Below are 27,969 nucleotides of genomic sequence, written 5' to 3' on the forward strand. Positions count from 1 at the left end.
GAAGCGACCGGCTCCAAGCTCAAGAGCGAGAGCAGGCGCTGCCCGTTGTTGTTGTGGTCGCCGCGCGATGGCAGCCACGGCGCTTCCCCCGCTGCCGCCGCAGTTCAAGAGCATCCAGCACCATCTGCGGACCGCGCAGGAGCTGGACAAGCGCGAGCCGGTGGTAGCGTATTACTGTGAGTGCTGCGGTCGCAGCGCTGCGCCGTACCGCCTGCCCCAGGCCCAGCTGGTCGCGTCCCGCCCCACCCCGCCTCTCCCCCGGGCAGCGGCAGTTGGTCCCGGCGCAGCGCTCCCCTTCCGCCGCCGGTGGGGCTCGCTGGGTTCGGGTCGGGCCCTCCTTTTGGGGCGGTGCCGTGCTCTTCCCGGTAGCAAGCCTCAGTGCGCTGTTCTTCTGTTTCTGAGGGATAAGCATCGTAGCAGATAGGTCTGAAGCCTGATAGGTGTTTGTGCCCACGTATGTAGAGCAAATGCATTCTGCCTTAAGATAGTTCTAGCAGATATCTTGCAAAACTAACCCGGGGGTCTTTTCAGAGATTTTCTCCTGCTGAAAAGGCCTCCTGCGTGATCTGTTGCTGAGTAAGCAACTTGGAATCGAGAGTCTTCAACCTTAATGATGCTTATTTTCTGTCAGGCTAGTACTGATACTTCTTTGGGGTTCTTGAAGCAGGGAGAAGTGGCTCGGTTTTATTCAATTTCATTGCAATGAGAAGAGCAAAAATCATTCTCTCCTACGTAAGTCTTTCAGACTAACCCGTCTAATCCACTGATTGTCAGGGTGTGAGCTGTGAGCCTTCCTTTCTCAAGGATTTACACCTCTTACCAGGAAATGTCAGACTGTTCTAAGTCACCTTCAACATCTATGTCACAGTTGATGACAACGCTTGAAAGATCCCTAAAGCTAACAGGTCATAAATAGGTTCAAACTGCAGTCAGCAGAAGTCTTTATGTGGTTTTCTTTTTTCAATATATTTATTTTACATAGAGCTAAAAGAAAGAAATATTTCTGACTTGAAAAAAGGTTCAGAACATCTTTGTTTTGAGCTTTTGAAATACACTTCAGAAGGGGTGTATATATTTTCAGTAACAAATTGTGTGAGAAAAGCTACCTGTGTTCTGGAATGCACCAGCACAGCACTGCTGTGTGTGTCTGTGTGAAACAGGTATATGGCAAGGCCAGACTGGAGGTGAGGTACAGCAGTCAGCTGACAGGACTCTGTGGTACAAGCTCATGTGATGGGACAGTGCTGCAGTTCTGCCAGAGGGCTGCTTGCATAGCTGCTGCATGAGGGGGAACGTCTACAACTCAGTAATATGCTGAATGCAACTGTCAGACTGGAGATGTGAGTTAAGGTGTTTTTAGTTTTGGACTATTGCCACCAGTGGGTCATCCACAGCCAAAAGTTTTCCTCCTAATGATAACGTCTTCATGGCACTGTTGTTTTGAGTGTGAATATGTATTGGGTATGTGTTTTTTAATTCTACTTGTATATTTCTGAAAGTAAGAGCTGTTACAGAAGCTGATTTGAATACTAGAAGGAACTGAATTCTGGTAAGATGTATTTCCAACCTGAAATATTACTGTCTGTACCACAGCAATAAAATGTCAGAAGGAACTACTTAGTGCTCATGTTAATATCCTGTATATCTTCAGCATCTATTGATGCCAAAGGTGTATTTTGTATGGCAGTTGCACATTTCTTTGGCATATATCACTTTAAACTTTCTCTCACTTTTTTTTTTTTTTTTTTGAGTTCATCTGAAGCATTAAGTTAGCATAAACCAGAACTGCCACCCAAGGAAGACATTGTATTACTCTGGCTTCACATTCCTACTCTAAAGATACTTGAGGCAAATCTTTGTGTAATTGTATGGTGGACAACAACAAGATATTTCGGCTGGGCCCATTGCACTGCTGCTTACACAGCTGTTCTCGTGTAAAGCCAAGGAACAAGCGTGGGGAGAAAGCAGAATTCATTCATTTTGATATTGCTGGCTTGTGTTAATTTAAAGAAAATATGATTTGGTAGTTGTTAACCTCTGTTTTAGACAATACGGATAGCAGCAGTAAGGGTGCTTTGTGTTTTTTGGGCAACCATATTGTTTTCAATATGAAAAATAAAATACTACAGAATAACATGGATGCTGTTGTGCAGCTTACCACATTTAATGTTTTACTTTCTAGAAATACTGCTGAAATTAAGATCCGGTTTTATTTCTTGTGGTTCTGCATATTCCTTGCAAACCCTTCACGCTTCACCACGTTTTTGGGCATTCAAATTCACATACCATCAATTAGCTGTTGATTTGTACACGATAATCTCACAAGATGATTCTCCTCTTAGATCAGAAATTTGTAGTTAATGAAGTGTTCAGGACTGTTATAATCAACACTTTCTGTTAATATCTGTACTGTTCCACCTGACACTTTTTTCACAGTTCTTATTATTTTATTGATTAAAGTCATACTGTAGGTGTTTCATGTCAGGGTCATGTTTTCAGTTGATTGAATAGGTATAAGGGGATACCAGGAAGTTAGGCTACATAGATTGCCCAGCCAAAAGAATATGTGACTTGTAGTAAGTAAAATAAGTTTTTAAAAACAAACAAACAAACAAACAACACAGAAACAAAACTGAAATGAGTGTGACTCTTTACTTTGAAGATGTTGTGGTGCAAACACAAGGAGGCAGGCTTTGATAAAAAATGCCTTGTCTGCCTAATTACTGAAGCAGTCTCTAAACTATGCTGCAGTTTTATTGAAAAGTTACTTTTTTGAAGGACTGCATGGTTTGAGAGGTAGCTCTGTCTTCTGAAAACATCTGCATACATACTTACAGCAAACATTTTCTTAATAGCCATTTATTCACGCATTCGGTAGTGTTGGAGTAGTAAATCTTTTCAAAGATGGTTGGTTGTGCTGTTTAGTTAATACTTGCGTACTTGTTGTTCATTGATGTTTTAATTAAAGAAAACGTTGACAGCACCAGTGAGTTGCCAAAAAAAACATAGGTGCTAAGTGATATGCAACCTACAGTGCAATTTACATTGGGTCCTAAAACCCAATGTCAGTGCAGCATGAAATCCTATTTTAGTAGCTTCTGCAAAGCAGGACTGTGATTGTTTTTGTTCTTCAGTATGGTACATTTCAGAATTCATTAATGCAAATCAGTAGACTTGATCTATCTAAAAAGGTGTGAAGAAAACCTCAAATTCTTCGTATACAAAAGCACAATAAAAGTCCATCTGAAGAATATTGGTATTGTGTTGATGGTTGTTTGTTTTTTTAATGGGACTTTGTGAGAGAGAAAAGCAAAGGAAATATTTGGGTTTTTGTTGTTGATTTTTTAATTTTTTTTTTCCTCCCCAAAGCTAGTCTTAAATCAAAAGTCATTCAGCTCTTAGTAGAAATACCCATCTGTTAAATTTGACTGTAAATTTCAGGTTTAATCAGACATCCATGAAATACTCTTTTCAATGTAAACCAATTCTAAACAACACAATTCTATAGGAGGAAAAAAGGACAAAACAGTATATGGAATATGACAGAGTCAGAACTTTGGGAATATAGATTTGCTGTCTAATTTATGATTAAAATACTGTTAATTTTTTTTAAAGTTCCCTTCTCAAATCAGAAAAGCAATAGCTGATACCCTGAGCGTTCTCAAGGCTTAGCAGTCCCAGTTCTGCTCTTTCTGGTAAGAAAGATGCTCTTAGTCCTTTTATTGTCTTTTTGGCCCTTCAGTTGCCTCTTGTCTTCGGAAGCCCAGAACTGGCCCCAGCACTCTTGTCTCACTAGTCCTTTGTAAATGAGAGGGATCAAATCCCTGAGCCTACTGGTAGTGCTTCTAGCGCAGCACAGGATGCTGTAGGCAGGTAAGGTCAGGAAGCACAAGTGCATTTTGGAAACGTAATTCACAGTCATACCCCTTTAGAGTGCTTTGGTTCACTTCACAGAGTAGTTTGTGTGCGTAAAATAGATTTCTTCTGGTTTTAATAAAACTGGAAGGCATTCTGCAGAAGTGCTTCAAATTGTGATCTAATCACTAAAAGCTGTTTTATCCGTATGACTTGAGCACAACTGGTCCAAAGTGTCTGCCTTCTACTTTTGCCCTCTTGAGATCTCAATTACTACAGATTCTATAGTCGAGGTAGTTTTTCTATTTTAATTTCATTATATTAATTAGAATAAAGAGAGAAGAAAGTACTGAGAGCAAAAGCTATACAAAGACTTTCTTAGTGAAATTTTGTGCTGTTGCCTCTTTCCCTGTGGCCCACACTTCTCTTCCTTTGCTAGATTTCTCCTTCAACTAATTTCACTTGAAAATAAGTAACTAATTTGTATTCTCTGGAAAGTTTCAGATTTTGAGTTGATGCTAACAGCCTAATACTTGCTTTCACTTTTGCCAATTTCCTTCAGTATCATATAATGGAGAGGATGTGTAAAACTTTTCAAACTTTGTCAATGCTCTTGAATCTATTTTAATGTCTCTTACTTCAAAAACTTTGAGTTGGCCATGGAGAAACAGCATTTATTCATAATCTTCATGCAGAAAGTGGTATGTTCATGAAAGCAAGAGTAATTCATTTTCTACATTTGATGCATTCTTTATGAAAATTCTTTGAGTACAATCCAAGTTCATGGTTTTTATGTCCCCTGCTGCCCACGTTTCTATTGAGGCTGTTGCTTTTCTGTGCCGGTTAACAAACTTTTTTCTTTTGTCAGTGGTTTGATGGCATGAAGAGAAAGGTGTAGAATATGGATGAATAATATATATTGCAGAGTAAAAATGCCTTCATCTCTTAATTGGAATTCAAAAATGAAGAAAACTTAATAGAAATGATTTTGTTAATATTTACTATAATTGTATGATAAGTGAGTGGAAAGAATATTAAGAGTATTCCCGACATAAACTTCTTTTTCAGTATTAGAAGATAATCAGATGGGGGGAAAAGAACAATAATCTTTAAATTCTGGTAGACCAGGTAAAAGCTAGATAATAGGACAGAAATGAGTATATGGAATCAATGTGTTGTTCTCCAGTATTTTTAGTTGGCATGGCTAGTTTAAAGTGGGAGTGGGAGGAGTTTCAGTTGTTACCCAAATATAAATCTGAAATAACTTAATGTGTGTTAGGAATGAATGGCTAGCACATACTGAAGACAAAATACTCTCTCTAAAATTGTGCTGTGCATTAGCAAAGGAAAAATAACATGGTATTTCGTGACAAATAAAAGCAGAGAGGTTTTTGTAAAGCTTGCTGTATAATTCCTTCCAGCACACCCACACTTAGTATTTACAGAACAAAGATTAAGGGCAACAAATCAAGACATAAATTTTGTAGTTGCCTTGGCAAAACATTTTTCTGAGAATGACTGCTTGCCAAGTCTTTATGAATTTGAAGATAAATGTCCTGTCTGCAAACTGAGTGCAAACCCTCTTTAGTTAATGATTGGTGAAACAGTTCTGTCTTTGTGTGTCAAAAATTGCAAGTGACTTTAGCTCTGCTTAAAATATTAACATTTAGATATAAGCAGAATGTTGTTGTCTTTGCCTCTTTTGTCCCTTTATTTATGCATCTGCTCCTTTTGTTGGCCACCTGAAGATCTTTTTTGCTGCTTGGTTTGGATAAAGGAAACAAAAAATGTGGGTTGTAAATGCAGATTATGCACTTAAAAGCTGTTCTATGCACTGATCTATAAAAGCCCTAGTAATTGTATTTGTGTGTTTGTTCTCTGGTGTTCTAAGCCTTCATCACAAAGATGATATAGAGATTTTATAGATATAGAGCTGAATACAGATTACAGTTACAGTTCACTTATTTTCAAGAGTGGCTGCATTTTCTGAATGCTTTATTTAGGCTTTAAAATCTTGAAAATTTTTTGCGGCCACAAAGCATTGTTTTAATTATCTTTTTATATCAGACTTTTCAGCACATTGGCTTCTAACTGATGAAATTTAGTATCAGAAGTTACCAAGCTCCCTTCTGGTTTAAAAGCCTCTTGTCCTATCACTGTCAGACTATGCAAAAAAACAGTCTTCCTCCTGCTTATAAGCACCTTCCAAGTAATGGAAGGCTACAGTGAGATCTCCCCAGAGCCTTCTGTTCTCCAGGCTTAACAAGCCTGGCTCTTTCGTTCTTTCTTCATAGAAGAGGTGCTCCAGCCCTGTGGTCATCCTCATGGCTCTCTTCTGGACCCACTCCAGTTCTGTATCTGTCTTGTTCTGGGGCCTGGATGCAGTACTCTAGGGCCTCCCAAAGGCAGAGTAGCAAAGGACAATCTTTTGTTTGTTTTATCAAGCTGTCTTTCTGTGTTTTGATTTCTTTAGAATATAATTTCAAATTTACACATATCAACTGCATAATGTAAATATTAACATGACATCCTGAAGATAAATAGCTACATATCAGTAGTTAATTTAATATTAGCATTGTATAATAACTACACAGCAAAAACTTTCATTGGTCAAGATGAGTTCTTTCAGTTCTTCATGGCCTTAATTTGTTCCTGAATTTTGACTTGGAGTAGAATTTTAAATGGTTATTCTTTATGGAAAACTTGAGTAGAAAGGTACTCTCTTGTTTCACCAATTATTAACATAAGAGTGGGCATTAGAGAGCACAAGTCCTTTGGTTTTGATTTGGGTTGTTGTTTTTTTGTGTTTTTGTTGTTGTTGTTGTTGTTATGTCTTTAAATGATTGGACAACCCAACAGCTTTAATGTTCAAAAGTTCTTCAGCTTTACTGTCCTATATAAGGAATGTATTTGGCTTGAGTGTTGTATATGAAGCATGAAATACTACTGTTAAAATATAGAAAAAAGAATTAAATTGAGATGCTTACAAGCAGGACGTAGATAGAGATATATAGAGATCTTATGTTATTTGACAAGCTAATAATGGACAGAAAATGCAGGCAAACTTTTGAGGATATAGTGTTTTGTTTCACAGGAAGCATCAGGTTAGGTGCAGATGGTTTTATACGTATATTTCCTGGGAGGAAGAAGATAGGCTCTTTCTATTTCTTTTTATGTCTGTATGATGAGCTGCTTGAAAGTTAAGAGGTGATAAAGCTGTGAGGCAGTTAATGTTCCCTAGCACAAATCCTTTGAAGGGTAGAGGCATTAGGATGTGCCATTAGGATCTGCTTTTGAAAGTAGTTTGCAGGACTTCCTTGACCATTAAGCATGAGAGTTAAATTAGAGTGGTTTTGTGGAAGAATGTTCTCCGCTTGGTTACTGAATGACCTGTATGTTATCCTTGTCTGTGTATTTTAATTCTAGTAAATAATGCTTATTTGGCTTTATCTGCTATTTTCCAAAGCATATAAAGTTCTGCTGTGTGCTTACATTATATTCATAGCTTTTGGTAATTCTGTTCATTTGTTTTAATTAGAGAATGGTAATCATTCATTCTTAAAGTCATAGGAAAGCCTGGAAACTTTACACATAGGGAAAGGTCTGTAAAGGCTGTTTTGTCTGATTTAAACATCAGGTTTGCTTAGAAAGCTGATTAGTTCCTTCTACATTAAGTTCCTTTTTTGAGGCATGTCTTTACACTGTGTGTGTGTGTGTGTATGTGTGTGTGTGTGTATATACACACATGAGAGTTGTATGAAAGCCATTTGTGTTCAATTGACTCGAAGCTTATATTTTAAAGAGTTGCATAGGAGGATAATGTTTATTTAGTAGAGCAGGTAGTATTGCATCATGGTGATACAGACATCCATTTGAAATCAGCAGGAATTCTCATTGTAGGAATATGTTCAGAAATAGTATTTCCTGATGTGAGAGCTGCTTCAAAAGCAATGCTTCCTATTTTATTATGTTGACCTATGCAATGGAGATGGATGTTGGTGGTATGGCAGTAGAAGTTGAACCTTCTTGACTATACTGTTGCTGTGCATCAGATGGCAGCAGAGGGGCAGCCTGAAAATGACATCTGTTGTGGAGATGCTTGTGAAGCAAAGGTGTGTCACTGAATTCCTCAATGGAGAAAAAATGACACCTATTGACATTCATCAACACTTGCTGAATGTTTCTGGAGGAACCAAATTGTGGATGTGAGCACAGTGAGGGAGTGGGTGATGTGTTTCAGCGGTGGCTACAGTGGATCACTTCCACTGGTGCAGCATGACATGCAGGTTCTTGTTCATCGCTGGTAGAAGATGCATGGCTAATGGTGGTGAATATGTTGAAAAATAGTTTTGTAGCTGAGGATTGGCTCTATCAGTGTTATTGTGCTCTTTGTCTCTGTAGTTTCCATGAAAATAAATAGGAGGAATGCTGTTGTGGTTTAACCAGGCAGGTGGCTGAGCACCATACAGTCAACACATTCCCCCCTTCCCAGTGGGATAGGGAAGAGAATCAGAAAAACAAAGCAAAACCCTTGGGTTGAGATAAAACTATTTACTAAGATAGAGAAAAGGAAAAGAAAAATAATTGACTGTGTGTGTGTATGTGTATATACATGTACATATGAAATGCGTTTAACAAGTGATGCACAAGCAATTGCTCACCATCCCTGACTGATGCCCACCTAGCCTCCCAAGCAGCAAAAGAGAGTGAGATGAGCCCCTACCTGCTTCAGAACTCCTTCCACATGATGTCATATGGTATGGAATATCCCTTTGTCCAGTTTAATTCAGCTGCCCTAATTCTTTTCCGTTCCAGCTCCATAGGCCCTTCACTGCAAAAGGCCTTGGCTCAGCAGCAACTATAACATCAGCGTGTTATCTCCAAAGAAAACAATTCCATCCCAGCTGAAACTAAGACAAATACTTTTGAAGCAACCTACGTATCTCTGGAAGTTTGACTATATCTACCTGTCAGTGCTTAGCTTCACTGTACTCGTGTATTGCTTCATTGTTGAATCTGTCTTTCGGATATGATGGGGAATGCAGTTTGTTTACTGAGCTGTGGGTTTTGCCTTAGCTACTCACGCACTCTTGATTTTTTTCTTCTGTGTTTTGTCTACTTTAAGGTCGTTTGTATGCAATGCAAACAGGGATGAAGATTGATAGTAAAACCCCAGAATGCCGCAAATTTTTATCTAAACTTATGGATCAGTTGGAAGCTGTAAGTAGAATCTATTGTTGTTCTCTGAAATTGTTCATGATATTTTAATATTCATGGTATTTTAATGACTAATGAGGCTTCTCCAAATGCTGTCTTTTCTCTGTCAGCATTCATTGGTGCAACTGTTCTGTGTGAGGACGTACTGTAAGAATGTGGGTTGTGTGTAATAATAAAGGAGGAGATAAAACTGTGCGTGTATGTGTATATATATGTATGTTTGTATATATGTGCATGTGTAAGCATGCATGAGCATAAATTTAACTTCCTGTTGAAGGCTTATATTATCCCTTTTGATACTGCAGCAAACAAATCTGCCTTCAGTATTTGGTTACTCCTGTTCAAATTATGAAAGATTAGAAAAACCTATAATTTAATCCCTGAATTACTGATAAAATTGTGACAGCTGGTGCTAAGACATCAGTTCCTTTCATGTAGCCAGGTGATGGAAAACAGGACAGAATGCTTTGGAGCAGGTAAAATGAAGCATTTTGAGAGCTGGGAAGCATGAGCATATTGACAAGTTAATATGTCAGTAGTACTTCTACAGTAATTTAATAGCAACCAGTTTCAGTCTGCCTGTACCAGCAGGGGGCACAAAGGGGTGTTGCAGATCTGCTCTAATGGTTCTTGCAGCTTTCTGTGGCTTGTTGTCATTGATTATTTTATGGATTAAGACAGAAACTTACAACTGCAAATGATCCTGAATTATATAGTAGCAGAGAATAAAATGATGTAGATACATGTGGAAATTACTCAATGTTTTTATTTACAAAAAATTTCATACTATTCTAAATCTGTGTAATTAAATATTAAATATTTTGTTTCAAATATATATATATCCTGCAACTTATGAAGTGTAATTTTGTTTTTCTTCTGTGCACTATAATTTGTAAAGTGAATAATTACTGAAAAGTATATTGAGTATGAGTTTGACAAAAGTCAACAGATTTGAAATACCCCTTACAAAGTTTATTTTTTCACTACTGACATATTTTTTTAAAACGTTCTATGTATTAAAAAGTTGACAAGAGAATAATATTATGGAAATACAGCTTGCATGATTGAATGTTCCTCATGCTCACTCTGAAAAATAACAGCCATTCAGATACTGTTTTTAAATCTTGGCAAAATAAAGATTACCGGTTAATATCATGCAGTGTTCCTGTTTTTGTCCTCTGAGGATGACCTGAGATTTCCTTATATTCAAACAGTAAGCCTATTCAGAAGCTGTAAATCCACCTGTTGTAACTGTTAGTGGGTTATTTGCTTTGCTGATTTTTATTAGGAAGCGTGGGGATTCTTGTAGTCCAGCGTATTTGAAAAGAGGTCTTTCAAATGAAGTACGCTGCTTAGACTGAAAATTCCAGTAAATCCATAGGTCACTAGATCAGTTAAGGTGGGGCTTGGACTTGGTGAAAGATATAATGTACTGCTGTGGAATACTTTGCAAAAGAGATGATATTTAATGACTCTGCCCTTCAGTACCTTTACAAACCGTACTTTATAATTTGAACTGTGCTTAATTGTGATACATGCTTCAGAACACTTGGTCTTTTGGATAGTAAGGGGAAAAATATCCGTAGCTATTCCTTCAGAATGTTATGGTTACATATCATTGTGTTTGTTTTAAGATTCAATTTTTCTTTTAAAGGACTAGAAGATAGTATGAAGAGTTACTTAATATTTTTCTCTCTAAAACAACGTACTTGCTCTTTGGCATGGTGCTTTAGCATTTGTTATGTTAGAAGTTGGAGATCTTAAAAATAGTTAGTGTTTATGGTTTCTCTTTTCAGTTGTACTAAATCAGCAGCTGCTTCTTATATTTGACTTAGATTAAAGTGCTAGGGTCTAATAATGTAATGAATGTATTTTTTTCAACCTTTTTTTTTTCAGATGAAAAAACAATTTGGTGATAATGAAGCAATTACTCAGGAAATTGTTGGTTCTGCTCATGTGGAGAATTATGCTTTGAAAATGTTTTTATATGCAGACAATGAAGACAGAGCTGGGCAGTTTCATAAGTAGGTGAAAATCTTTGCTCTGTTGTAAGAATTAAGATCTATCCAAGCTCTTGTTAATTTGACTGCAAGCAGGAATTGGGCATTCATCTCTCAGAAAAATCCGTTTGTTACTATTTTGGTATCTAACTTGACCATTTAACTGGTATCCTTCATCTTGTGTTATTGAAGTGGTTTGCTCACATACTGGTGAACCTTCTAAAACATAATACTGAACGTAAACTGATACTGAACTTAGTTAAATATATGGAAATTGTATATTGAAATGTTTGTGATGATGTGTGTTGTTTGAGTTATAGTGGTCACTACAGCACGCTGATGATTTGGCTGGACTTTTTCCTAGGTAGTACAGGATGTCCAATGTCCTATATTGAACATTCCAAATTAGAAACTAAGTGCAGAACTTATGACCTGCCTTAAAAATTGCTGAAGAATTCTTCATAGTGATCATGAGACTTCTCAGTGTATTCCTAAATATAGACATCATGAAGTAAATCTTGTGGCATCAGATTAAAAGAAAATATTAGTGACAATCTATTTGAAACTAGCCAATCTAAAATGCCAGTTGACAAAAAGTAATCCTAAGAAGATGATATTACCGAGGTAATGAAATGCTTTCTTTTTTACAGAAACATGATAAAGTCCTTTTACACTGCCAGTCTCCTGATAGATGTTCTGACAGTATTTGGGGAGCTCTCTGAAGAGGTAAGTATTAGGGATTTTGGTGTAAGTTGATTGCTTTTCCTAGCACAGTTTCAAGTTACTGTTATAATTCTGCAATTTTTTGAAAATAGTTCATGAATATGAGCTTCAGAGAACATACATTGTAATTCTGTAATCAAATTCATGTTACTAAATCATAAGAAATTGAAGTAAGCATTTCAAATTATATGAAATGTTAGATAACAGTTGTCTTTTAGAAGATGCTTCATGTCTTAAAAATATACTAATAATATCAGTAATGCCTCATGAATACAGGATTATGTCAAATGAGAATGATTATAGGGAGAAATGTTGCAAGGTTCCTACCTGTTCCACCTTCCCCTTTTCATCCTACAAGCAAGATCTCTAATGCTAATTACTGAGTTGGAATTATATACAATTTTAGCTAAAATAGATATTTTTGGTGTTATAATAAATTTTACTATTAAAAGGTGGTATGTTAAGTTGGAAGGGCATGAATTTACTTTAAAAAAAAAAAAGGATTGATGCCTGACCATTTGGACATGAATATTTAAAAATTACTCTCTAACAAAGAAGCATAGATTTGTTTTAGCATTCTTTAGCAAAACATGTGCAGTCAAAGAAGTTTTCCAGAACTGATGAACAAGATTGCAATTCCTCTTATTAAAACGTACTTAATAAAAGTTTTAAAGCAAACTTTTCAGTTAGTTGTCTCGTCAGCTCTCTGTTGTTTGTGTTCCACAGGAGAATTAATATTGGATATGGTGGAGCAGATATTCTTAATAAAGTATTCCTTGTTCTGAGAATTAAAATGGAAGTGTTGTTTGCTAAATTAATTGAATAAGAAACTCACTTTGGAAATGTAGGGGTATTGTTGATAACTTCTGTCAAAGAGAAAAAAATAGGGAAAGTTACTGCTGACTGGGGACTTGGGGGTTGGACACGATGATCTCTGGAGGTCCTTCCAACCCCTACAATTCTGTGATTCAATTCTGTGACTGGTGGAGACAATTTTCAAAAACTGCCAAAGGAAGGATAAAACCTTGAAAAATAAATAAGGAAAAACAGTGATACTGCACAGTTTGCAATAGAATCAGCAAGTGCTGATCACATAAGTGCTTAATATTTGTCAGGCCAACTAAATCTGCATAGCTAATCAAAAAGTATTTTTATTTCTTGTATGCATGAGTGCTATAGGATTCTCTTCTTCCGCTAGTAGAATTTCCTTACAAACAAAAGTTCTTTAGCTTTCTAAGCCCGTGACAAGATCTGGTTATGTTGGTCCCAAACTATTTAATGTCCTGTTTGGAATAAAGAGACTAGACATCCTATATAAAGATGCCTCACATTCAGCCTTGCAATGAACAGCCTATTATTTCTTGCTGATGTCTTTCATCTGGTTTAAGTAGTGTTATAAAGATATTATATTAAAATATTTTATATCTAGAATATCCTGTACATACCATATTAGTCCACAGCTACACCAACCTTTCTGTTTTAATGGTTTCAAATACCTACTTGTAATTTAAAATAATGTAATTTTAAAAAATTCAACGCTGTGATTGGAATTTGCACTCTGTTTCAGATGATTATTTACTTCAGATTAAAATAATAAAGTTTATGGAGATATATGTAAAAAAAATGTATCAGTAATAACTATGCAGTGCACTGACTTCCACGCTAGATGATGTTTGTATTATTGATTTCCTTGTTCTGATATACTGTACTAATTGAAGATCTCTGCATTTTCATTTCATTCTGAGATCCTACTAGAGCTGTTCTTTTTATATATGTTTTAATTCACATATTAATTTCTCATGCATTATCCTTAAATGAGCTTCACGTGCCAGCATTTTAATAATCTCTTGTCTGGATGAAAAATACAGGTTTTAAAAAATTGCAATTTTTTTCAATATGCACAGGTGGATGGAATATCCTAGATTCAAAATTATTGCAGAAATGGAAGGAGAAGCAATAGAAAAAATATATTCCATTGTACCAACCTGTTATGATACTTCCTTGAATACATTAAGTCAAAGAAGTGAGTGATTAAAATAACTGGCCATTTACCTTTCCCAGAATGTTCAGCACAGAAAGTATGCCAGGTGGAAAGCAGCATACATTCATAACTGCTTGAAAAATGGAGAGACTCCTCAGCCTGGACCTATTGGAATGGAAGGAGAGACTTTTGGTATGTATTTCCATTTTTTCTTCTTAAAAGCTGAGGGCTCTTTCCTCTGTAGAGGAGATAAATCTGACTTGGTAGTGAACTGGCTACATGGTGCTTTGGCTGATGCAAGTTCATATTTTGTGATCAAATAGAGTATGTTGCAGTTTGACTACCAAGCTACTGGTTATCATTTTTTCCTTACTTAAAGATACCCTTCATATTTGGTCACTGGAATGGAGATCTTATGCAATGTCTTATGTTTCAGTCTTGTCATAGCTATATTTCAAATCAAGCATTATCAAACTTAGTCTTTCTTCAACGTGTGATCTTTTTCAAGGCAGTTTTTTGTTTGTTTTTAACTGGTGTTGCAGCTGCAGTGCAAGACCTATGACGCAACTACATGTGCAAACATCACCACATCTTTGTAAGACAGATTACACCAATTTCTTTAGAATACGGTGGAGAAGATATGACAAAAAGTCTTTGATAGTGGATGCTAAAGCTTTAAATGAGTGATTTTTAGTGATTAAGTTCATAGCTATAGGAATGTTTACAAAGCTCACCAGATTATATACAATGATTTCTAATTGTGAAAAATATATTTATAAGCAAAGACTACATCTCTTTGGCTAAAAAAAAATTATTTATGCAACTTGTATACGATAACTGGTTCTCAGCAGCAGTAGACGGTATTTTTTGTCATTTTCTTAATGTACAGGCCAAAGTAGCTGACTTATTCAGGACTGCAGAATAAAGTATTATTGGAGGGAAAACAGAATTCAGATTTGTAACCTTAGTCCATATTGCAGATCATTGAAAGTGAAAAGGTGAAGATTGTTGCTTTCATAACATGGAGACGAAGAAGCTAAATTTTAGCTGAACGAGCTAAAATTTACAAAAGTGTTCATAGGAAGTCTACAATATATCCAATTCAGCAAAGTCTTTCTATTTGTTAAGCTATACTTCATATAGTAAGATAATTTTTTATCTTCTGGGCAGGTAAATGAAAATACCTCTTACTGTTCATTTTTTGAATTTACCTCTATAGTGTAGTTGGCCATAATGCTTTCCACAACAAAGATTTAAGAAAAATTTTTGCTAATTATTTTTTTATTAAAGATGCATAAAAAACAAAGTGTCAGTTCTTACTTTGTGCATCATTAGAAGAAAAGAAACATTGTTTGAGTGTACAACTGGACCTTCCCCATTCCTTTCTGCTTGCTCATTCTCTTCCTTCCTTTGCTAGTGGAAAAAGCATGTTTAAACAGAGTGAAAGTAGGTCTCTATAGCTTGACAAATTACCATTTTTTTCCAAAGTGTTATTTTCTTTGTGATTCTTGAAAACTATACTGTAACTCTAGGAGATGTTTTTACAGTAACATAGGCATGCTTTGTATGGTTCTGCTGGATTTATGGATGTTTTGTCAGATTGCCACAATGGAAACTTTAAAATGACATGCATGAGTTATTAATGCATTTGGAATACAAGTTGTAGAGTACATATAAAGGTCATGTAGCAGTAGCCCCAGGTCATCAAAAAGGAGATTATCCTAATGGGAAAATTGAAATTTTAATTTCTAATGGGACAGACTTCTTGAGTAGTCTCAGTATAGTTACAGTAAAATGTATTGTCCAATTTCATTGCAATATTGAACCAATTTCATTGCAATATATAACATTTTACATTTATATTGCAGAGTTCCAGGAAACCTTTATGTCCCAACTAGTTGAAAGAAAAGTATGTGAGCTGTAAAAGGATTTTGGTTTTTTTTCTCAACACGATAGGGAAAAAAAGAAAAAGGGGAGACAGAGAAGTGGTGTTCCAAAAAGAACCTCACATTCTACATCTTTTAGCAACCTTCAAGCTGGAGAGGACATTACAGGACAATGAGGAAAATAAAATGTTTTCAAAATAAAATTAGTAGATGATGGCAAAAAATGTACGTTTATAAATCTCTGGACTCTTTACAAGTAAATTTTGTTAGTTTTCAATTTAGTGCTCTGGGATGTTGAATTTAAGTTACTTTTAGTGCTTCATTACTCTGGACAAAGTCTGTATACTATAAGGCATAATAGTTTGTAATATAAATAAGACATTCCAATCAAGACAAAATGGGGGAAACATTTGCACTCAACATACAGTCTTCTCACATAAAGCATGCGTCTCTATGTACTGATGCTGTGGATTAGTTATTTATCTTTCCTGTCAGCCTCTAAACTCCTTGTTTCAAAATACAGATGTCTCTGATTTTAATTACCAATCTGATCAATTATTGAATTTTGCTGTCTCTGTATTTTGCAATGTGGATTAAAAAAAAAAAAATATGTAACAATTAAAAAAACAGTCTATTAAGACAAATAGTCTGATAGTAATATTTTGCTGAGGTTAATTTTAAATCTCCAAATGTATTTGTCCAAATTCAGTGTGTGTTTGTATAATGAAATAATAGAAACGTAATTCAGGTTAGATTTTGTTTTTAAAATAGTGGAGAATGGAATGCTTTCACTGAAGATTTTCTGAGCGTGTTAAACATCTCAGCTTCTGGCACAGTTCATATCAAAGCATAAAAGTTAACTTTTTGAGGTTTGTTCCACTTCTGCATGCCTACCTTCTGCTTATTTCTGTGAATTAGGTTTTATCTCAAAATTGCTAGCAGTTTGAGGCAATGAAATTTACCAGAAATTTAATAGATTTAATCTGTATGGTTAACAGCGAATACCTAGAGAATCTTTTATGCTTGTAGAATTATCTTTGGACATTTTGTTTTAGAACCAGGGATATCAGTCTTATTCCAGAAAGTCTTAGCTTTAATAATTTATCAAACAGCAGAAAGATAGTGTGAGTGTACCGTGGCTCTGAGGAAAATCTGAAGATCCCATGGATCCATTATACTAGGATCCAAGCACAAAGTCTGATGAGGGTCCAAGACAAGAGACTTGACTGGAGCTGAAAATGAATGCAAAGCAATTGTGTCACTCTTTTACAGGCCAGTACTGCTTTTTGAGATGTTAATTCCCTAATTTTTTAGCATGCATTCTCTGGAAATGTGCATATTTCTCAATAATTGTATGGATATTCTTATCACAGAACTTATGAGCAATTGTTGAATTAAAAAATTCTTTTCCACCAGCCTGAAAACCTTTTATTTACCACTACTATTAAAACTGTTAAGGAATACTGCAAGGACATAAGTCAACATGGTCTTAATATTTAATCTTTGATTAATAATATTTTAAATATTTACTTTACAGAAAGAATACTTACTACACTGTGACATTTGGGCACTTTAAATACCTAACAAGCATTAATTTAAACAAAGCTACTTTTAATACTGTTCAACATTTAATAATTGCACAATGAGCAAACGTTTGAGCTTGATCTTCATGCATATGCCTGAATAAAAGTATATTGCCCTCTTGTGAATTTACCTCTTACAGGCATTGGTATTAAGGATAGCAAACACTTTCAACATTTTTATTTTTTTACTTTTCTAACATTGCCAGACTTCAACCAATTGAGTTCCTATCTTCCATGGCCAATATTGCCTATGGTTGTTCATTTTTTTTTCAGTTTTATTTTTCATTTTATTAATTTCAGTCACTATTATTGTTTCTGAAAAGAGATCAGAGAGAATGAGATGGATAGTCTCTGTGAGGACTTGAAACTTGGAGAAAGAAGTTGGCAAGAGATTGGATGTTTTTTCTTTCCCATTTCTCAGGGATGGGCTTTTCCTGTCTCTAAGAAAATCTGCCTGTGTTTGGCCCAAGTTCTGAGCTTTTATGAAATTGCAGTTTACACGTACTTAGGCTTGCTAGACTTTTACAGCAGAATTCTCCAAAGGTTCCACGTACATGGGGAATCCTAAGGCAGAGAGAACTTTCCTGAAGTTGTATTTCAGATCCAGTGTGGATAGGAAGCTGGCATTTACAAGTCTCTAGACTGGCCTGGGTTAGGAAAAAGCTTCCAGACTCACAAACAGAGGATACACAAGTCCAGACATGGAGGGTGGGCCGGAAGAGACAACCAGGAAGGAGAAGAGGAAAAAAAAGTAGCATTGAAATGAGGCAATCCTTGATGAGGAAATTAGGAGGCAGTGAAAATTAACTAGAGTTGGGTACCATTGTGCTTTTGCAGGAGTAACTAAAAACTGTGAACTAGCTACTGAGGAACTTTGAAGATGATACTCAGAATGCTTTGGTGAAAAGATCACAAGGTAGTTTAAGACATAGGCAAGTGTGGGGCAAGGGATTGCAGATGTGGAAGAAGAAGTCCTGAGAGAAAAATGGAACTGAAGAGACAGATGAGGGCCGTAGGGGTCAGAAAAAAGAGTTTTAAAGTCTGGACAAGAAATTTGGGGTAATTTATTTTAGTTGTGATACTGTGTACAGTGAAAGCATGTTTTTTCCTGCTCCCTCATTCTCAAAAACAGATTTCCTTTTAACTTTGCCAAATCAAAAATAAGTGATTTTGTTTATTGAATGTTCTATATTGCATTGTGGTGGTTCCATTTTTCTGCTAACTAGGAATGTTTATTAAAGGCATGTAAGTTTTCAAGTGTTTAGACAAAAGAGTTGGATTCATTTCTGTTTTATGTCATCTTGACAGATCTTGAAAGAGAAGAGGCAGGGTCATCTTCTCACCAGAGTGGAATAAATCAACCAACATCATCATCATCTACGTATGAAGCTAACAACACACCAACTAGTAATTTCACTGGCATACATGTTCCACCAGGTGCCCATGCACCAGCCAATACTCCAGCTGAAGTACCTCATAACACAGGTATATGACAATCACATGCAAAGAATTTATGCCTTTATTAAGAGGCAAACTCCATCATAGCCTTCTTTCCATCATATATAAAATAAAATAATGTAGATGTTTTATGTCAAAAGCAACCTCATACAGTAATACTGTAAAAATGCCATAGGAAATATACTGATAGATGTATTGACACCTCCATCTTGTTTTCTATCAATTTTGGCCCCAAAACATGTTCTTTAAAAGCCAAAGTTGTTTCCAGTAGCTGCATTAAAAAGAAAAAAAAAAAAGATTTTATTTTTAGATACTTGTGAACGTACAATTTTTCCACCTCCCATTGCCATATAATAATAATAAGATTAGCAAGTGAGAAGCTCTTAGTTTCAATCTTGATGATCATTTGATTGTTGAGATGTATTTTTGTATTAAAAGAACAAGATGGATTTCTCACACATCTCCTCTCCTTATTTAAAGAATGTAATTTTAAGAATGTTTCACCCTATTAAAAGTTCAGGATGCTCTTTATTTCAGCTTTATCAAAGGGAAATCCTTCAGATAGTTGTTTATTGTGTTTTTTTTTTGGGGGGGGGGGAGTAGGGAGGGGGAAGGGGGGAAATCTGGAGGCGTGTTGTTTGCTGTATTCTGTCTAAGTAAATGTTTTACTGTTTGTTTTTTGCCAGATCTGAAAACTATGGAATATGTTTCCTGTTGAAACACATATATTTTTTTGCATTACTTATTTTTAACCTCACTGTGTTATTTCTTCTAGCACCAATGTTTCCCTTTCAAATCTAGCTTCTGTATTCTCACCAATTGTTTCCAAAGGAATTAGGGAGGACTTAGCTTGCTGCTAAGTACAAGATGGCAGACATGAGGCTTTAAAAATAGCTTCTCTGTAGTATTAAGAGGTGGCATATAAACTTCCAGTTACAAGAGTTCAGTCATACTGTTCCTTAACAGATTTTTCTCAGTACACTAGGGAAAACCATATATTTTTGGACTAATATTTTCTTAATTTGTTTAACACTTGAAAGTTAAATTCCTGTGAAATACTGTACTGATAACATGAGTGAGAGCCTGTAAATTCTTCATGCTGTTTTATAAAACATTCCTGGTCAACAATGTTTTAAGATTATTAGCTACAGACTTTAAGACTTTAGGAGCCATCTACTGCTTAAGTTAAAAATCATTGAATCATTAAGTTTACCTGTTCTCATTTTCATACTTTTTGGTGTACTACTAAAGTCTACAAATAGAAATAACCCTGTTCCAATTGTCTGCATTAATTTACAGGAGTGACGACTAATACCATTCAACCTTCTCCTCAAAATATTCCTCTAGTAGATCCTTCCCTTTACAGTGCTCAGTCTGCAGGTAAGATGGTGGCATTTGTATTGCCTGTGCGTGAGTGTGCCTCTCTCTGCCTCCTCCAGCTTCCTAATAGTTTAATTTGCAACACTTAAAAGAATTTTGAGAAATAAAGTCACCAGAAATAAAGTTACCAGAATGCTTACAGTTCATAAATGTTAAAAAGAATGGACATCATCTAAATATTCTGATAGTGTTATCTGATTTTTTTTTGTTTTTTTTATTTTTTTTTTACTTTTCAAGCCAATAAGCTGGCATTGTGTTAGCTTTCTCCATTGTTGTTTCTGAGATAAAGTTTGCTGCACTCAACAAAGTCTGTATTCCCGATAACCTTTCTAAATTCTATTTTTGGTAATTAGTACACATTCTCTTTCCTTACAATTACTTCTTCAGGGTTAATTTGTAAATTATTTGTTCATTTCAATGAATAATCAAGAAAAACATTCCAGTGGTGGTTTTTATTGCAGTGTACTTGCTGTGTTCTGTACCAGCAGTGCATGTTGATTATAAGTAAACTTTATATTAAACAAAATAGTACAGTGAAGCATTATGATCTTGTTTTGATTTACCATTGAATCAAGGTTTTTATCCTTTAAATGTTGTTTCTCTTTGATGTAGAGTCACTACTAACCTAATTGTCTGAATTTTACTTCTGTCTTTAAAAATGGCAGCTTCACTGAAAAAGCATTTTAATCAGTGGAATGCAACAGTAGGAATTCATTGTTTAACTTGACTTTAGTCATTTGTCATAAGAATGCTTAAGGATGTGAAGACCTAATATAAGGAGCTATTTTTGTCAAAGATGTCTTTAGAAGAAAAATGACAATAATTATCTTTGAAATATTCAGATTTGCTTTTAGCGTTCTCTTGAATAATGAAAGGTACATCTTATTGTTTCTGTCTGGCATATTAATGTCTCTTGTTACAGTTAGCTCACTTTATTGAAAACCTCTAACCAGTCACTGAACCATTTAATCTTGGTGATGGCTTTGCAATTCTAGGGGTTGTGGTGGGAGTTTTGGTCGCTACTTAATGAAAACAGCTAAAGGCTTTATTTAATATTTACCATAAGAACTGCTACTTAAAAAGCAAGTTTGGTGGCAGAGCTTTCATACATAATCAACTGATCATGATAATCTAGACAGTTATTCTAAAAAGCTTTTTTGATAACCACTATGAAAATGCTGGTCATAGTTGTTTATTGGTTTGAATATTTAATTCTAAATGACAAAAATGTCAATTTTAAATTAAATTTTAAATCATTGTTAAGTATTAGAAGTTACGTTATTTGGTGTCTGGACAGTGTATCAGTACATTGTTCCCTCTAGCCTGTAATAACTTGATTCAATAAACATAAATACAAATGAAAATGAATTGAGTGAATTAAGATACTCTGTGCTTCTGATAATTTATAATAACTGCTCAGCTGTAATTAGGATATCGATACCCTTGATAAGCATAGTGATGAATCTGTAAATTGATCTCGTATAGTATTTGCATGCCTTCATTCCTCCTCTGTACATGTCTTGTTGTATCACTACAAGTTTGGGTCTTGTAACAGCATGTGATGTTAGAGAATGTTTTGGAAATGCATACCCTGCATTTCCATGCAAATATATGGTTGTGAAAGCTTAGAAAATAGTGTCTCAGGTATGCAAGAGCTTGAGAAGGTATATAGATTTTATATAGTAACAATTTTGTTTGCATGCATAGAATTAAGCATTTTGAGAGCAATGGAAGGCATGGTTACTTGCTTGTCTCCGTCCTGCCACACATGCCTGATGTTCCCAAAACATCCTCCCTTCAAATAGTAAGAACAACATTGTCATTCTCCACCTATTGCTAAGGATTCCCTTTTATACCCAAAATACTATGCTCTATTATAGCCTGTTCCTTCTCCTGTATGTAGATTAGGAAATGCCAGTATTTCACAACAGGCTTGCAAAACGGGGGGACCCTTTCCAGTTGCTGAATTGCAAGATATATTATAGCTGTCTTGGCTGCATATTGAGGTTATACCTTGATAAGCACTGTTCCTATGGAACTGAAGTTGCCTTAGGGAGAGAAAGGGAAATAACTGTTTCTCTCCAGCTGATCCATACAGCTAGTAGAATACAACAGTTTGCTCCACAATTTAGACAAAATAGCTGTATAAATATCTGTATAAATTAAACATGCCTGAAAATATTTGACATTGAGAGCAGATGGCACAGAACAACTCACATCCATACTATTAAACTTTTAAACCTTCTAAACAAGGTAGTTAATCAAGGCTGCCAATATTGAATGGTCTTTAGCATGCTCTAACCATGAATCTTGCCCAGGAACTGTTTGGGAAAGTGCTAGTTGTCATAGGCCAAAACCAAACCGCAATCTGTTCCAGCAGTTCAACAGTGCAAAATCAAGTTCAAGTTCTGAGACACATTCCCTGGCACTGTTTAATGTACTAGTATAGACGTAGCCAAACAGGATATTCCACATACTCCTGGAAGACTCTGTGGTAGGAAGATCAAATGTATATTTTTAAAATAAATTACATATTTTCTTTCTAACCCATAACATGAGAGAAGCAATCTGATTAATGCTTATGTGGAAAAAACTGGAATATTTATCAAAAGAAAATTTAGTTAGAGTATTCCTTTGATTTTAGTTAGCACAAATCCTGCAATAAGAGCCCTGTCCTGTGAGAGCAGATTTTAGAGTTTTACACTGGCTTTTGAAAATATCAAAGCTTATTCAGTTAAGCATAGCACACTATGTCTACTAACAAAATGCAGAGCTATTTAGAACTTTGTAATATATGCTCATGAATTTCTCTGGTCTAATTCATTTTAAAAATTTGTTAACTCTAGATTTTGCTAACACTAAATTCATTCATAATTGTACTACACAGAGTTTTTATAAGATGTTCTTACATTAGTGTATGCTTCCTTCCACAGGTGGCATAGTATAGAGAAACCATTTGTCCATTCTGGTTGCATTTATAATAATGTTTGCTTTTCCATGCACAGAGTAGAAGTAATAAACACATTTTATGTATTTTCATGATCTTAAGAAAAATTCTTCGGGGAATTATCTTGAATGTCTTACCTGCTTTAATAGGAAAAAAAAAGAGCATCAGATTTTGATAAAAATTAATTATATTTGGCATCACTGTATTTATATTACAAGTTACACTGATTTTATTAAAATATTCTTTAACCAGCTGCCTTGTATTTGGACAATTTCATGAAAAGGAAAATATGAATAGGAAAGGATATCAGGGAGATGTAGATACATCATATAAAATACATTAATATGAAGGTGCTTTCTTTCTCAACACAATTTTCAGCATATCTAGTAAAATTGACTTTTTGTTTTTACTTTGAGTTTCTCTTAAACTAAAACATAATGGCTTTTAACATTAGTTACGGATTCCATTTGTCAGTTCGGAATTAAGTGTGATTACTAATGATTTCAGATGTGAGTTTCAGGATGAGTGCAATATACTTTTTCCCATCTCACAGGTTGGTTGAGGTTGGAAGGGAATTCTAGGTCCATCTGGTCCCACCTCCCTGCTCAAGCAGTGCCTCCTATAGCATGTTGCTTGGGACCATATCTAAGTGGCTTTTAAAGATCCCCAAGTAGGGAGACTCCACAATCTTTCTGGACAACCTGTGGCAATCCTGGCCACTCTCACAGTCAAAAACGTGTTCCCTAATATGCACATTGGAACTCTTTGTTTTTTAGTTTGTGCCTGTCATCTCTGCTCTAGTCACTGAACACCACCTGAAGAGCTTATAGACTCCATCTTCCTTACTGATGCTCTTCATTTATTTATCTGTACTGATAAGATCCCTCTGACCCTTTTCTTCTCTGGGTTGAAGAGTCCCATCTCTCTCAGCTTTTCCTCATATGAAAGATGCTCCAGTCTCATTATCAGCTTCATGACCCTTCATTGTATTCTCCATTAGCTCTATGTCTCACTTTGTGCTGGGGAATCCAGAATTGGGCACGGATGTAGCCTCCCCAGTATTAAGTAGATGGAAATAATTATTTCCTTTGATCAGCTGACAATGCTCCTCCTAGTGCAGGTAAAGATACCATTAGCCAGCCTTCTCTGCAAGATCATGTTTTTGGCATGTGTTCCTCATGGCCGCTGAGACCCCCAGGGTGTTGTTCCTTGTCTGCAAAGCTATTAAACAATGTATGAACCAAAGTTATTTACTTTTGAGGTGATACTTTCAATTTTAGTACAGATATTGTAGTTAAATTTTGCATTATTTTGAAAATTTTAGAAAGCAGCTGTTTTTCTATTCTGCCTGTCCATTGTGAGGTGCTGACTCCAATAGGAGCTGAGGCCACTGAACACGTCAAAAGATCAACACTGTGTAAAGTTCGGTTTATAAATTGAAGTTGATTTTTTTCCCTCAAGTTATGTCATAATAGCATTTGAACTAGATTTCATAATAAATAAATCGTTATGCCAGCAAAACATTAGTAGAGCTCATACTGCAAAAATAAGATTAGACTGGTGAATTTAGGCTTCCTTCCAGTAAATTAGTTGAATAGTGGACTGATGCCTTGGCCTGGTTTTAAAGAATGATTTTTTAGTTTCTTTTGGCATCACAGCATAAAGCTACTTTGAGAGGAACTTGGTCTTTCAGATTTCTTAAAGATGTTCAGTAATGTGGTCACAGATTGACCCCAGCTGCTTTTAGTTCTGTGACTTTATTTAAGTTAGAAATAACCGAAGTGTGTGCTGCTCATAATTATGCCCTCCCTCACGCGTATTTTCCCATGTTTGTGTATTTTAAGAGATTTTAATGTGGTTTCACTTATTTGGCAGTAAACTAATATACACTGCAGTGCAAATGAGCCCACCGAGTTGTTATGTGCCTCAGTGCTCAGTAGTTATTTTGTGGTCAGATTTATTTATTGAAGGGAAAATAAGTGATTTTCTAGTGTGCATTAAAAATAAATAAATTAAAAAGATAAAATTAATCTTGAAAGCACTTACCGTCCTGCTTTTTACTGGGATATGGTTGTTTTAAAAAGCAGCAAACCAGTCTAGTTTTTAATATTCCCGGGTTTTCCCTTTTATTTGTTCAAAAGCTGTCTTTAAATAGTAAGATTGGGAAAGGAGAAAGCAAATAGTAAAGATATTTCCTGATAAGAACTCAGATACTTCAGTAAGTGTTCTCACAGTACAGAGTTTTATCTTGAAAGAAAAAATCTGGCTAACTATGATTGTACTTTATAAAATGCACTGAAGTATATTCATGTCCTTGCTTAAGGTGAAAAATCTACACTTAGAGAACTAGGCCTTTGTATAACCAATTTTATACCAAGTCCCTACTACTGTTTTTAGAACATTGAATACATGTGTTGTGATTATGTCAAGGAAATATTCTAATAACACTTAATTGTTCTATACTTCGTTATGAGAATTTTTTTTTCCAGTATTAAAAAAAAAATTGGGAAATGTAGTGGGATCAATGCTGTTTCTGGTTAACTTACCTAAAATTGTAACATGAACATTACTCGGATAAAGCAAAAATATAATATGTGCAAAAACATCTCAGTGAGAATGTTTCCACAAATTGAAAATCTATTCCAGTGTAGAGGGAACAGTTTCTAAGGTTGTGGTGTTTCTGAAGGAGGGCACAAACTAATTATATTGTAGCACAAAAAACACTTTCCTTGTTTCTTGCAGGTGTTTATATGATTACAGATATCTTATTGTTAAAATGTTCTTTTTTTGCTACTTTAGCTAAAGAGCGAATCTTTCTCAAAGGTATTGACTTACTTCTGAAAGGCACTGGATTATATAAAAGAACAATGTTTTGAAAGGGTCTCTGATTTCTTAAAATACCAGCAGCAAAGAAGTGATATTCGTAGTATTACCACAAGTATCATCTTGCTTTTTTTAATATTACTGCAAATGTAAGTAAAACATAATAATGTTGTAATTATGTTTTTGCAGGGGAAGTCCGTTTGACTCCAGAGGACTTTGCCAGAGCTCAAAAATACTGCAAATATGCTGGCAGTGCTTTGCAATATGAAGATGTGAGCACTGCTGTACAGAATCTACAGAAGGCTCTCAAGTTACTGATTACGGGCAAAGAATAAAGCCTTTAATCCAACAGATTCATGCCATTTGCCTGAAGAACTAACAGCTTATTACTGTACCCGTTAGGGGAGTGGAAATATACAGAAGCTCTCCATCTAATCACCTATGGTAATGAAATCACTCTTTCAGTGTCAGTAGGACTCTTCATTTTAAAAACAGTGGAGCTAGGAGCATATGAATGCAGTTGTTTGATGTAAGCAAAATACTAAAGAATGTACTGTGAACACTGATTAAGAGGTAGAGTTCATATTTCAATATTTAGATTATCAGTCTGGGAAATATCAAATCTGCAGAAAGGTTGAACATTACAATGTTCTGTTGAAATTCTGGCTCTGCTTTCATTTTTTTCAAACAATTATCTAAGAAGTTTAAATAGCTTTAAAATGGTAACAAAATTCACAACTTCCTCCAGAAAAGAAAGCATGTAAGAAGACTGGCACATACACAGGACTTTTTTCCATACCTAAATTATTGGAGTATCCTCTGAGACATAAAGTTAAACAGGACTTGAGGTTATTTGTATATTATTTTAATACATGCATTGAAAACATTTCTTGATACATCAAGGAGAGTAATTTTGATTGCATTCCAACCCAACCACCACCGAGTGGACTGCTGCATGCAGTCTTGATCATTGGTTCTTTGCATGAACACTGGGAATTTTGTTTATGTATGGTTAACAAAGAGAAAGTACTGATATTTAGTGGAGATGATCCTGAAACCAGGGACAGAGAGCTGTCCCTGCGTGAGCTTTTAGGGAGATTTACTTCATAGATGTTTCATCTCTTTAATAAACTGAATCGAAGGATGGTTCAACCATTTGGTTCATCTTTGGTATTAGTGATCTAGAAGTTTGTATTCCCAGCTAATATTCTTTCTATCTGCTATGTTGTAGAGGCTATTTGGACTTGGGAACTAATTAAAATATCTTGGAAATAGAATTTGTAGTCTTTTTCTAAGTGTGCTCCTGCTATTTTAGGGCTCTTGGTTGTTAAGAATTCATCCTTGCAGTTTGAAAGAAGGACTTAGTAGTCTTTTAACTGGCATGACATAGGAATTGAGTTCACCACAAAGTATGTCTGATTTATGCAATATCTTTTAACGTCGGATTGTCTGATATGTCTATCTTTCCAAGCTCTTGGATCGAATGCACATCATTTGTAACTGCACTGTTTTTGCAGCATCTTAAATGCGTCTGAAACTCAAAGCAGAAAGTTGAGGAAAATAAAATCAAGCATAAGCGTGCACTGAAACCTAGCTGATGGTATCATTTTATGACAGCAGATTGAGTCTGTTTGTCAACAACTTTGAGAAGGGTAGTGCAACATCTGTTGATGTAGCTTTAAGCTAGATATAATAGAACACCTCTGGAACTGCTTGTGTTTTGCTTTCTGCTGCGGGCATGGCTTTGTTGGTATGGTGTGCTAATCTGGATAGTGATTTGGATTAGATTTTAATTGGCTTGGGATGTTTAGAATAAATCTGTCTGAAACTTTTTTTGACAATTATGTTGTATAGACCTAGTCAATAAGCCTATGTTTTGTATAGTGTTTCATGCAAGATAGCTCCTTCGGTATCAATCTGAATTTCTATAAATTCTTCCATGTGAATTCTTCTGTTACGATGTGATTGGAAAAGTTACTTTTTGGTTGAATGAAGGAAGCGGAACATTGCACATATATTCCATTGCTATTAAAAAGAAATATCAAAAGTTGCTTTCATTTGTGTATCATATCACTGTTTACAAATACTGGATTCAGTCCCCAGCCCCTGATGAATG

At 35.4% G+C, this 27,969-nt stretch overlaps 1 protein-coding gene across 2 annotated transcripts; it reads left to right on the forward strand.

Annotated features, from left to right (window-relative positions):
• VTA1 (vesicle trafficking 1) lies at positions 1 to 27,694 on the forward strand. Of its 2 annotated transcripts, none has more exons than XM_052679829.1 (8): positions 1 to 176; positions 8,981 to 9,075; positions 10,969 to 11,096; positions 11,723 to 11,798; positions 13,857 to 13,968; positions 18,554 to 18,730; positions 20,003 to 20,083; positions 26,043 to 27,694. In XM_052679829.1, the coding sequence occupies exons 1-8, from the start codon at positions 68 to 70 to the stop codon at positions 26,186 to 26,188; spliced, it is 924 nt and encodes a 307-aa protein (XP_052535789.1). In that variant the 5' UTR covers positions 1 to 67; the 3' UTR covers positions 26,189 to 27,694. The 2 variants fall into 2 exon arrangements, with proteins under 2 accessions (XP_052535789.1, XP_052535798.1); XM_052679838.1 differs by lacking the exon at positions 1 to 176 and adding an exon at positions 6,682 to 8,182.
• The last annotated feature ends 275 nt before the right edge of the window (positions 27,695 to 27,969 follow it).

The sequence above is a fragment of the Tympanuchus pallidicinctus genome, unplaced genomic scaffold, assembly GCF_026119805.1.
Source record: "Tympanuchus pallidicinctus isolate F22 unplaced genomic scaffold, pur_lepc_1.0 scaffold1, whole genome shotgun sequence".
In the NCBI taxonomy this organism is placed as follows: domain Eukaryota; kingdom Metazoa; phylum Chordata; class Aves; order Galliformes; family Phasianidae; genus Tympanuchus; species Tympanuchus pallidicinctus.

What these genes read in the sequence shown, in the direction of transcription:
- VTA1 (XM_052679829.1), top strand. Translation starts at nt 68, where the DNA reads ATGGCAGCCACGGCGCTTCCCCCGCTGCCGCCGCAGTTCAAGAGCATC. An exon ending in TTGGGGAGCTCTCTGAAGAG is followed by an intron (nt 11,799 to 13,856) that starts GTAAGTATTAGG and finishes TACCTTTCCCAG; the next exon opens with AATGTTCAGCACAGAAAGTA. An exon ending in TGAAGTACCTCATAACACAG is followed by an intron (nt 18,731 to 20,002) that starts GTATATGACAAT and finishes ATTAATTTACAG; the next exon opens with GAGTGACGACTAATACCATT.